The sequence below is a fragment of the Tasmannia lanceolata genome, unplaced genomic scaffold (assembly GCF_043159265.1).
Source record: "Tasmannia lanceolata isolate RefF3 unplaced genomic scaffold, GAP_Taslan_0.1 ptg000025l, whole genome shotgun sequence".
Classification (NCBI taxonomy): Eukaryota; Viridiplantae; Streptophyta; class Magnoliopsida; order Canellales; family Winteraceae; genus Tasmannia; species Tasmannia lanceolata.
Genome location: NW_027518702.1, coordinates 5437755 through 5450514, shown reverse-complemented (window position 1 = coordinate 5450514; position 12760 = coordinate 5437755). Strand labels below are relative to the sequence as shown.

At 39.0% G+C, this 12760-nt stretch overlaps 1 protein-coding gene across 1 annotated transcript; it reads left to right on the top strand.

Annotated features, from left to right (window-relative positions):
• The first annotated feature begins 650 nt into the window (after positions 1-650).
• On the top strand, positions 651-8500 carry LOC143858168 (B3 domain-containing protein REM10-like). The gene is made up of 4 exons (XM_077368807.1): positions 651-907; positions 1022-1334; positions 7031-7146; positions 8007-8500. The coding sequence occupies exons 1-4, from the start codon at positions 839-841 to the stop codon at positions 8244-8246; spliced, it is 738 nt and encodes a 245-aa protein (XP_077224922.1). The 5' UTR covers positions 651-838; the 3' UTR covers positions 8247-8500.
• Positions 8501-12760: the final 4260 nt, after the last annotated feature.

The window sequence follows — 12760 nt, the reverse complement described above, 5'->3', positions numbered from 1 at the left end:
TATTCAAAATGGGACTACAAAGAGAATGATTGAAACTGGGCTCTGATAGTGTCAGGAAGGGCACAAAGGTATTTGTTCCTCAACTTTTTCAAGATTTGCTCGTGTGTTGAACTAAAGTCCAAAACTACACGCATCGCGTAGTTGCTTGCAGTCTTTTCTCTCCAAAAGGTATCTTGTCTCTGTGAGATGTGAGACTTCTGTCTGATTGATCTGTTTTTCTGGATTTAGGATTCCAAGTTTTTGTTTGATTAACTTGAACTCTAGGCTGTAATTTTCAGATTTTTCAGAAGTGGTGTGAAATTACTACTTTACCCTATCTAGTCTTTAAGCCTTGTAGTGCCACCTATCTGCCTCTTAGTGGCTTCCAAATTTACCCCCACACGTCTTGTGGGTTGTGTTTAATTTTTGATATCTTATTTCTCAGGAGAAAGGACACATCCTATTCCTACCTTCCACATTAGATTTCGCTTTTAACACAAAGATACTCATCAAAAGAAACAAAAACTTAGGTGTTAATGCTGTAAACTGCATGAAACTGAACTAGCATTGCATAAGACAGAGGAGAGAAAGAATCAATGGCTTAAAAAGAGAAAGGGATATAGAACCGATGAAAATACATCTTTACATGCTTCTTCACTCCACGTGGTCACATACTCACATGTCACCGTTAATGGTGGCGAATGAGAAAATATTGGGGGGCCTAAGTGTTCTATAATAATCATTACTGGAAATCCAATCGGTTGGAAATTGGGAAGAACAGATAAAAAAAGGAAGAGGAAAATCAAATGTAGAAAAGAACCCAGATGAATGATTAAAAAAACTCTCCTTAGATAGAGAAATGAAGGGAAAATCTTCACATAAACCACAGTTTCTAAAGCCCATCTTGCCCGATTCTTTTCAGAAAATTGTAAGTTTACTCTTCTTTTCCTGCTCAGAAGGTATTTTTTTACTGCATAAGATTACATGGTATTGTCTAATCTAAATTTAAGCATAGTTTAAGATTTTGTTTTATGTTTTGCAGTCTATACCCATTGCATTTCACAAATATCTGGTGGGAGAGAAGAGTGACATAGCAATCCTTAAAAGCCCTCTTGGAAAATCATGGAGTGTGAAAGTTAAAGGATGCATCAATGGAGTCTTTTTTGAAAAGGGTTGGGAAGATTTTGTAGCAGAACATAGTCTTTGTTCTGGAGATATATTAGTTTTTCAATATGAAGGGAATATGGTTTTTAATGTCACTGTATTTGATAAAACTGCTTGTGAGAAAAGTTATGAGAAAAAGACAGGAAAACAAAGAGAAAGGAAGAATGAGGAACATGTGAAAGCTTCAAAGGGTAACTTCTTGTGATTTTTTTTTTGTAACTGCTAATTTTAGTACTCTGGAGAGGCTCTTAATAGGATATAAGAAGCTTTTAGTGGCACCATCCCTTTGATTTTAATATGAAGCCTTTAATTGAAAAATCACTCTGTTGAGGTCATTAATTAGATAATTAAGCTCATTTTTTATGTGAGATTTACTGGTTATGTCATCTCCAGAATGTGGCCTATAAAATGAAGGATCCAGATTGCTGTAGAATCAAATGGGTGGTTAGGATTTTCTGTGCTTTTTATGTTAAGATTTCTCTTATTATTATTCCATGTGAAACAACCAATTACTCCAAAAGCTTAAGCTGTTAGAGTTGGTATTATTTAATCATTGAGGGTTGCTAGCAAAAAGGGATCCCGTTCCCGAAAAAAGCACGGATCCTATGTATTGAAATGTGGCAAAGAATCATTTTTTTTTTTGATGGGTAAGCTGGGGTTAGGCAGACCCCGACCAGTGTATTAATGAGAAATGAAAATTACAATCTGTTATAACAAGTTCTAGTGGAGTCAAGAAGAGCAATGCTACTGAGATCATGAGGAATGGAAGGATGTTATCCCCTTTGAAACAAAATGAGGGCTCGCATGCCCAAAAATGTGAGAATGACGAAGTTATTCGGTCTTTCTCACCTCTTCTTCATTTTCTGCAGGGCATCCCATTGTAAAGTGTTTTTAACAAAAGGAAAATACCTTTATTCGATTCTTTTGTTATCACTAACATGGCTTATATAGACAATTACAGTACATATCTAGAGGTTACAACATAGAGCCGTTACAACATTCTAAATCCTATCTAAATGCCTTGATTGGAGTGATAAGAATACAAGAATGGCAATGTTACAGAATATAAGACTGTATGGATAGCATGGGAATAGATTTGGAAAGATCCGAATCACTTCCAAATCCGAGAGGATAGCACCCCCCCCCCCCCCCCCCCCCCCCTCAAGCTGGAGCGTGAATATCGAGAACGCTCTTAGCCTAATGGTTTCGTGAAAATGTCTGCTAATTGCTGAGAAGTATGAACGTTGGCAGTAGTTATAAGTCCAGATTGAATCTTTTCACGAATGAGGTAACAATAAAGTCCAAAGGTTTTTGTGCGCTCGTGGAATACTCAATTGGCAGTGATGTGTAAAGCGGCCTTGTTGTCACAAAACATGATCATGGGTTGATGATGTGTGATGCCAAGATCATTGAGCAAATATTTCAGCCATGTAAGCTCGCAACATATAAGCGCCATTGCATGGTATTCTGCTTCAGCAGAATAGATAGAGACAATGCTCTGTTGCTTAGATTTCCAAGATATATGACTGCTTCCAAGCATTGTACAGTAACCTGTGATGGATCAACAATCCATGGGACAACTAGCCTAATCTGAATCACAATACAGCTTGAGTTGCAAGATACTTGAAGAGGAAAGAAGAATGCCCTGTCCTGGAGTCCCTTTGAGGTGGCGTAAGAGACACATTGCAGCATCAGGGTGTGGTTTTCATGGATTGTTCATGAACTGATCAAGTATGTGGACAGAATAAACAATGTCAGGTCCTGTGATCATGAGGTAAATCAGGTGGCCCACAAGATGACGTTAGTGACCCGGTGTAACCCCAATGGCTCTACCTTGGCCATTTCCCATCTTGTTTTGATGATTCAAAACACAAGTGATTTTGTGTTGCTAATGAGTTTGCTCATGTAAGTTGTAGATTTAGCAATTCATTGTGCAAGGAATAAATGATTCTTGGATCAAGGTGGAGGAGCCAAATTGGAGAATGAATCAAGTACAAATCCCTTAGAGGATCCAAGGAGCAAAATGGACTTGAAGTGTTGAAGGTAAAATGAAGATCAAGTGCATTTCAAGTTGAAATTACAATGTAAATCCAATCTTTAGCTTTTAGGTTTTTCGAGGCATGATTAAGCATCTAATAGGGTCCCAAAACATGATAAAATTCAAAGGACAAGTAGTGGACCAAACACCCAAAAGATAGGCTTTAAATAGAATTAAATGTGCTAATTGGCAGGCCGGTCGACCGCCCCACCCCAATCGCCAGCGAATCAAACGTTATTGGAATTGAAAAGGTCCAGTTTACACTAGACCGGTCGACTGGGATAGGTCCGGTCGACCGGACCAGTGTAAAAAACTAACCGTTGAGGCTATAACGGCTAGTTCTTGGGGACTTTGCAGAATTTACCAAAATGCACTCCAAACGGCTAGTTTTGGTTTCTAAGCCTATTTAAAGGTCTCCCAAGCCTCGGAAACATATCTCTAACACTCCAAAATAGAACATCCTTAAGAGTGATTTTGTGTGATTGTGCCTCAATTGATCAAAAAGCAAAGGATTGGACATAGGAGCTATATTTTACATCTTCAACAATTGTGTAACCCTTTCAAGGGTTTTTGTTTTCTTTCTTTCAACATCAACATTGTAATTGGGCCGGTGTCCGGAGAAGCGGAGCCCTCTCTCCATGGTGAAGGATCTCCACCAAGGTTAAAGCGACTGGATGCAAATGGCACGATCTTCGCCAAAGTTAAGAAGGTCAAATAGTGCAAGCCATAAACATGATTGTTTGGTGGAGTGGAGTAGGCCTCTTTGGATTGAGGACCGAACCACTTAAATCTTTGGTGCACTCTCTAACTCTATCTCTCTACTTTGTGTTTGCACTTTTGATTTTTCTTCGTAGTTTAAGGGCGTGTTTGGCAACCATTCTCATTTTTTCCTCTAGAATCGGGCGGAAACGGGTAAATGAGAATCAAGTGAAGCGACTTGGAGTTGCTTCCTAAATTCTCATCAATTTACGGCTAAAAAATAGGAATGGATAGAAACGGGCTTGGTGGGCCGAATTTTCCGAAAGATATTTTCTCTTTTTTATTGCGTATTTCATTCTCTAGTGCCTAAAAGATAGGAAACACCACTTTAGAATGGTTGCCGAACACACCCTAATTTGTTAAATTGATTTTCTTAACTTTAATTGGGGTAAATTTGGTTTAAGGTTTTAAAAGAAATTTTGAATGTGATAGACCCAATCTCCCCTCACCCACCCCCCCCTCCTCTTGGGTTGCCATAGTGTATACACCCGGATCTTGAAGGAGTGTGCTGTTAGAGGAGGATAATTTAATGTGTTGTTCCATAGGAAAATCAGCAGTTCATTCCCCTAGCATTCATGCAAAATGGTTAGTGGAAGCAAGGTTTGAAATTTCTATTTCGGTAACCGTTTCGGACCCCACCAAAAACCGAAATTTGGTAATTTGGTTCCAAATTCCCGACCCAAATTCTGAAATTTCGGACGAAATTTTGTATCACTTTTTTTTTTTAATAAATAATGTCATTAAACCGAAATTTCGGATTTCGGAAAATTCCGGTTTCGGTCCCCACCGGTATCCGAAATTTCGGATTTCGGTCGAAATTTTAAACCATGAGTGGAAGAGCTGATGTTGGAAGAATACGAGTTAAGTATGACGAAGAGGAGGCCATGTGGTTGGTGGCTCCTTTGTCAATGATCCATCAATTGGATGATAAAAGTTGAGTTGAGCAACATAAAGGATTACCTGCCAAATGATCTATAGGTTCTGAGCTACCTTTAGTGAGCAAAGATAAGATTTCACGTTTTTTTTTCTTGTGTGATTGGAGAGTTGGCAGTTGCATGAGTGAGAGATTGAACAGTGTTTGGAGATGCCCGATGGGAGGACTGTGCACCATATTGAAACGTGGTAGCAATAGCGGTCTCTTTGGGTGGGTACCAATGAAGTTTGTAACAGTTGGAGATGGTATGTACCTCTTTACCGCAATGATCGCATTTAGGACGACCTTTATATCGACGAGAATCAAATGTAGAGCGATTATTTGTAACACTTGTACAGTGATTATTTGTAATACTTGGAGAGCAATTTTTGCTATTATGCTTGTTGGAAGCAAGGAGAGAAGACACCTCAGCAGTGACCAGTGTGGGGCGTGATATGAATTTCATTTAGTTTTTATTCTCAAAGTATGAGAGAATATGCCATGTTGATTGCATGCATTAGAGTCATAAGGAGACTCTAGCTTCGAACAGCATTGTAAGACTCATTCAATCCCATTAAAAACTGCATCACCATTTCTCTTTGTTGGAACTCATTGATGAATTTGATAGCTCTGCATGAACATTTAGGAAAGGGGGTGCATGACGACAAATTGTCCCAAAAGCCTTTCAGTTTGGTGAAATATGCAGCAGCTGAAGTAGTCTCTTGTAGATGATTTGCAATAGATAATTTAAGCTGGTATATTTGGAGCCCATTGTGTTGGGAGAAACGTTGACTGAGATCAAGACAAACATCATGGGCCATCTCCGCATGGATGACACTGTTGGCAAGCTCTGGAGAAATAGAATTGTGGATCCATGATAGGACTAAGTGATTGCAACGATCCCATTGTGGGAGAGAAGCGGAAGATGATTGGGGCTTGGGAAGAGAACCATCTACAAATCTAAGCTTATTTTTGGCACTGAGAGCCATTTGAATTGCCTGAGACCAAGTGGCATAGTTTTCACCTATGAGCACTTGAGAGACCAATGGCCTTCCCTGGTTATTCAAGTGATGATTGGCAATACTTTCTATTTCAGATGAATCAACTCCAGAGTTCAATCGAACTGTGGATGTGGAAACAACACTCTCATTAGCCATGAGGATAACTTTGGAGAATTAGATGATTCGAATACTGCTGACAATGACTAACCAAAAGGGGATGGACTGAGGAGAATGGCAACATAAAATGATCCACAATAGAAGCAGAAGAAATGACGGCGAAGATGTTAAACCCGCAGGGAATGAATCAGCTGACAAACAAGCCATGAAAAAATTCAGAGATATAGCCACAATTGAGATAGCAGAAATCAGGGCAAAGTTATCGAACCCGCGGGGAATGAAGCAGCCAACAACAGGCTGTAAAAGAACTTTAAGCAATTAACTGAAATTTGGGCATCAAACGAGCAGAGATCAATGACCCAAAAGAAAATTCCCACGGATGTAAGCCTCTCATGAAAGATGCTTTGATACCATGACAAAAGGAAAATATCTTTATTCGATTCTTTTATTTATTACATGGCTTATATAGACAATTCACTACATATCTAGCCGTTACAACATAGAGCCATTACAACATTCTAAATCCTATCTAAATCCTATCGACATAGAGCAATGTTACAGAATATACAGTTTCTATAGATGGCATGGGAATTGGTTTGGAAAGATCCAAATCACTTCCAAATCCAAGAGTATCTCTATATGTCGCAATAGTTTTCTTAAATCATTTTATACTTCAATAATCCTCGTTTGTGGTTTCTCTTTTTCTGTGTTGACCATACACGTGGCAGACGTGGCCCCACTTTTGGGTTGGCCGTACAGTTTGATTTTTAATATCCAGGCATTGTTGGGTGTTGAACCAGGACCTACTGTGACGCAGTTGCTCTATCTAAGAGTTGTTGGGTTTTGAACCAGGACCTATAATGATGCAGTAGCTCTGAAACCATGTGAAAACAACCAATTACTCCATAAACTTAAGCTGTCAGAATTTGTTATTTAATCATTTTATACTTCAATATTCCCCTTGGATGTAAATTAACTTGGGTTTCTATCTTATTCTTTGTCAACTGAATTTTGAGTGTGTGTGTGTGTGTGTGTCTTTAATGTGAATTTCATCTGTAGTTCCTCCACATTCGGGAGAAAAAAAGGTAGGAATTGAAGGAAGCAGCTCTTACAAGCCCAAAGCTCCCCACTTCGTGACTACCATAAAGCCATCTAATCTAAGCTACGACTACCTGGTTGGTGTCTCTAAAATATTCTCTTCTCTTTGATATGAACTATATGAACATTTGATTTAAAGTTGGGTGAATCTCGGGTCAATTTTTCTAGAATTTGGTTTGGGCTATCATCATGAAATTTGATCTGGTACGGGTCCAATGCAACATCTTTTAAGCAAAAGCTCAATGTTGGTTCAAAAACTCTAAAACCCAGCTCAACCCAGAAGTAGACGAGTCGAGTTAACTTGGAATTGTGAAGGATGACCAAGGTTTTAAATTTCGGTTTCGGGGGTAATTTCGGACCTAGCCGAAATCCCAAAATTTCGTGCGAAATTTGGTAAAGACAGACAAAATCCCCCTTTTTGGGCCGAAAATTTTGGCCAATATTTTGGTAATTTCTGCTGAAATTTGGGAAAGGAATAAAAAAATAATATATATTTTTAAAAATTTCGCTGAAATTGACAAAATTTCTGACCGAAATTTGGGACGTTTCACCTATTTCGGTTTCGGTTGATTTCGGACGAAATTTAAAACCTTGAGGATGACTCATGAAAACTCGAGTGCACATTTCTATAAATATCCATATCACTGCAATTTGTAAGTTGTAGTATTATGGATATTTAACTTCCTCCCTTAGGTCCTGCTGCAGCTCTAACTTTTTACCGAGTAATTTCACGTTTTCAGTGCTGTGGAGTTGTTGGCGAGGCAACTCATTTCAATAGCAACTCGAGTCAACTCACATGAGTTTTGAATTGACTTACCTAGCGAGACCTAAGTTGCCCGTTTGGACTCCATTACATGTTAAATGCTTGGCTTTTGAGTTGTTAAATGCATGCTCTCCTGTGAGATATTGTGTATCCCTTGGGTTTTTTGAGCTGCAGAATATTCCAAGGAAGTTTGTCGTGGCGAACAGCCTTGGTAATGTAAGAAAAATCACCATTAAAGATCCAGAAAGAAGGTCATTTCCAGTGACAATGTCTCGCAACAGTCTCCGTGATGTAACTTTTTTCGCGGGTGGTTGGCGACGTTTCGCACTAAGTAACAAGCTTGAAGAAGGAGATGAGTGCATCTTCGAGCTAATGGCCAAAGATGTAATGGAAGTTCGAATTTCCAAACGGTAAATGCTCAACAATATGGTGTTATCTTTTTGCCAACTTAATGATGCAGGAAAACCAAAGACATATATCACACTGGGTTTTTTGGGTGTTTTGGATTCAATGCTCGATGGTAGTGTGATTAGAAATTAGAAGCTGAACATATGGTCATTTGTGTTCTTGTATTTTGTTTTCATGGATGAATTGTAAGATGATTGTGATTTGGACTTTCTGTTGGTCTGGATGGTTCGGGTTAACACAATGTATAGGACTTTTCTCTACTCTACATGGTAATCTGTAATTGAATTGTGGGTCTGTATATTTTGTTTGAAGTTGTAAACAAAATCAATGTTTATGGTTTTGTGAAAAGTCTTTGTGGTCTTCTAGGATAGTTATTATGCGTTGAAAACGTGATAGGACATCGTATGTTTTTAAGAGTCCTTAATGTCTAGACTAGATTATTAGAGTCAATGAGGAGTTCCAATGAAGCTGCTTAGGATTCCCAAAGAATTCATGGGGATTACAGCAACATGATTAATGTATTTAGCTATTTTAGTAGTGTCTCAGGTCTATAAATATGAAGTGATTTTGTAGAGATTGTAAGCTTAAAGATTCAAAGGTAAGCTTCAAGTGTAAAGGTTCCAGGGCGAAGGGAAGAGATTCTAAGGAAAAATAGAAGAGAACATCATGTCACTTGTAAGTTGTTTTGATATATAATAGTCATCTTATTTTGGTGTCTTATTTGTGTTTTTGGTGGAGCTCTACACAGGCTCACTTGTAAGTTGTTTTGATAAATAAAAGTCATCTTGTTTTGGTGTCTTATTTGTGTTTTTGGTGGAGCTCTACACAGGCCCCTCGGCCTTGTATCTCGTGTCGGTGAAATAGTCGCAGAAGCTCTGTAGTTGAGAAAGAATCTCAGTTAGCCAAAAACTACCAAACTGAAGCTCAAGATGGACTCAACAGCACGGGTGAAAGAGCATATATCCAACTGATTTTCACTAGTCAATTAAATGTGTAGAATGTAAAGTAACCCAAGGAGTGGCTATTACGTAAAATTCATGGAAGATAATGCCAAAGAACATAGCACGAACAGTAATTGTTCAGGGTGAGAGAATCCACTGGCAAGATGATACCCAAAACATAATTCTACAAATCACGTTTTTTCAAAGGCAAAACACCTATCAAATTTCATGCCATCAATAAACTGTTCCACAGCCACTTTAGCAACAGAAGTTTCTCAGAATAGGGACTGAACTGTACTGAACTGTAAAGAGTTTAATGTGTGAATACTGGTAGTAATAATCTAAGCACAAGCATGACCCATATTCCTTGGGGCATGAAATGATAATTTTTTGGGTCTGATTCCTATTTTGGCCGGATTATTCGTAACTGCAATACAGCAAAATCCAATCATGCCACCAATACTCTCTAAGATGAAGAAATTCTTAAACACCTTTTTATTCCAATTTATCCTTGCTGTGACTAAGTTAAAGTGTAGCAAAATAGAGTGCCTACGGTAATAAACATTCAGAAGTTTGGGTTTGATAAGAATCACTAAGAGGCATGCGTAAGTTATAAACTAAACAAGATCTGAAACTGAAATCATTATAGTAACAAAGGTAGAACCAAAATACAAATAGAATTGGCGACAATAGTATCAGAAACAGAAGTAGTAGCAGAACAAAATCAGAGTCATGCATTCTTCAAATGCTGATGTAGAATCCAAAGCTGAAACCATAACAGAAATGGTTTAGCAATCAAAAGTCATATATCTTAAGTCAGATATCAATCACTTCAACGTCATAGACTTAGTCCAAAGTTCAGAAATACTTATCGACAAGATCAGTGGATTATGCATTCCCCACCAACTGGGTCCAGATCCAACGTATTATGCGTTCCCCATTGGCAAGATCCAGAGTTACCAATGTAATATGCATTCCGCACTAGCGAGGTCCAGATTTACCAATGTATTGTGCATTCCCCACTAGCATGGTCCAGAAGTCAAATCTAAGCCTCATGAGAAGTGTCAATCATACAATATCACAATAACCATGGTCGCATATCCATGTAAGAGTCTATGCATAGTACATAGTGAGGTCGGAATGAATCAATGTGATAAATAGACTAAAACATATCCATGGTCAGAGCAATAGCATGCAAAATCAATGGCATGTGAAGAACATAAATACCAAAACTCAAAGGTATATACAAATCAATATGACAGCTAGTTGATAGAATAATTACTGACGGAATAGCATTCGAAGCATGTCAATGAACATAAAGGGCAGAAGAACTAAAATACAGGGGCATGTTAGGCCTTAGATTCATCAAACAAGGTTAGGGTTCTAAACCAGATCCCATCAAAGAGGGTCACAGATCAGATTTATTGCATCAAATAGAGTTATAGATCTTATTTTGAATGAATAGGATTACTCCAACAATACTATAAGGCTGAAGAATATCACACAGAATTTCGGTATCAAAATCCGAAAGTAGTCCCATATCACTTACCTCAAAATGAGACTCTAATCTCTGCGGGATTAGATCCCAGTCACCTGGCATCAATTAATCACTCCAATAATCATTAAAGAATCTAATAACAACTTACGAGATATCAAATAGACACGGAATACTCATTAATGGTCAATCGGGAAAAGAGCGGTAGTTCAAACTAGGGTTCCTCTTAGTATATTTAAATTTATCCTATTATAAAGTCCTTCAATATTTTTGGAATATTTTTTAACAGAAATTACTTGTTCTCAGCATGTCCATAGAGTATAAGAACGTTGAAATCGGACAAGAAATGAGCAAGTTATGAATTTTCGAAGTTTGGGCTGCCGGAGGAAAATTGGCGCACGAACGTCCGAGATTTTGTCGGACATTTGTCAACAATCTACACCAATTCGGGTTGATTTGGGTTGGACGTCTGCCATTTTACCGGACTTCCTCCCTCGCGCGAACTAGATTTTTACCGGTACGTGATTTTTCCACTATTTTGGCATTAAAACTGCTCTAATTCATTTGTTTTATGTTGGAATTGGGTGTGGCCAGGGATCGTTTGAAAGCTTAGAAAGAGGAGCTTCCAAAGAGTCTGAAAACTCGTCGGAATCCCATCGGAAAAAGAAAATAAAAGAAAAATTCCACTTTCATAAACCCCAATCTTTGAAATCACAAACTAGGGATGATCTTATACAAAATCTAAAACCAAAACCTCTCTTACCTTGATCAAATCTCTACAGAGATGGAATGATCTTCAGAAACTCTAGAATCTCTTTGGTTCCACTCTTCTCCTTGCTTTCTTTCTTCTTCTTTGTCTCTTCTTTGTCTCTTGTCTCTTCTCTCTTCTAATACCAACTGTCACGGGCCAAATGTTTGAGCAGTGGAATAACCCGTGCGGCGCCCCAACATTCACGAATGCTAGGGCAAGCCTTCAATCGTGCAAGGCTCTGAAGGCCTTACACGCCAACACCCCTTGATGCTTCGGATGTGCACACAGTCTGTAAGCTGTTCAACAGGCTAATTGGCTCAGATCTTGACATGTACTTCTAGATACGCACTCTTATGACCAGCCTGCATCATGAGTACATCGAACATCAGGCCTTGGAGCCCAATGCAAAGTCCATCGAGTACGAGGCATGACGATGCCACGCACCAATCCGCCAAGCACTTCTCTCCCCCCGCCCCCTCCTCTCTCTCTTTAGTCTAGGGTTCGATCTAGGGAAAAAAATAACCTAAACACTAGTACTTATAGTGATTAGAAGCCCTAAAGAAGCCCTAATCCAGATTTTAGGGTGAATTGACAACTATACCCATAAGAAATTTGAGAATTGCAAACCGGAGTGTTTCAGCATTGTGGCTCTGTTCTCTCCTGAGAAGAACGCCCTGACCGCACTGAACAAGATGGCGACTTGTTGTGCCAGATTGTTGAACTGGTCGAACGTAGGCACAACGGTACGCAGATAACCATGGGGGGACATATTCCGGTGGAGGATGATTCTGGTGATCGTTCCTCGTGAGTGGTCTTGTGAAAATTGACCCTTGAAATCATGTTGCTCAAAATTGGGGTTCTATAAGAAGAGATTCCATGAACGACGCTAATCTTTAGATGCCGAGATCCAATCTAATGTGAAGGGAAGCTGGAGACTTCCGCTTGCACATCTTGTACTTTATTAACAAACTGTCTAGAGAGTCGGAATTTGGACTCCAGGACCCTCCGACGTTCAAGTCAGGTCACGGCTCAAACAGAGGAATCCGAGCAAGAAGAGGAGCAATGTAACAGTATAATTCTCAAAGATTGGATACTTGCCTTGAGCATAGGGGATCTTTTTATTGAGTTGAGCCCTTAGTAGCTTGGAAAGCTTTCCATTCTTGGAGAGTTTCCAATTGGCCAACTTCCCTAAGAAATCGATTTCCATGTTTATCAGTGTAACATTAGCAAGTTGGCATGGAAAGTTCCATTTCTAAGCTTTGAGTGAGTGGAATTTCCTATTACATGCATTCCACGTGTTGTGCCATGCATTCCACTTGTAGTGCCATGCATA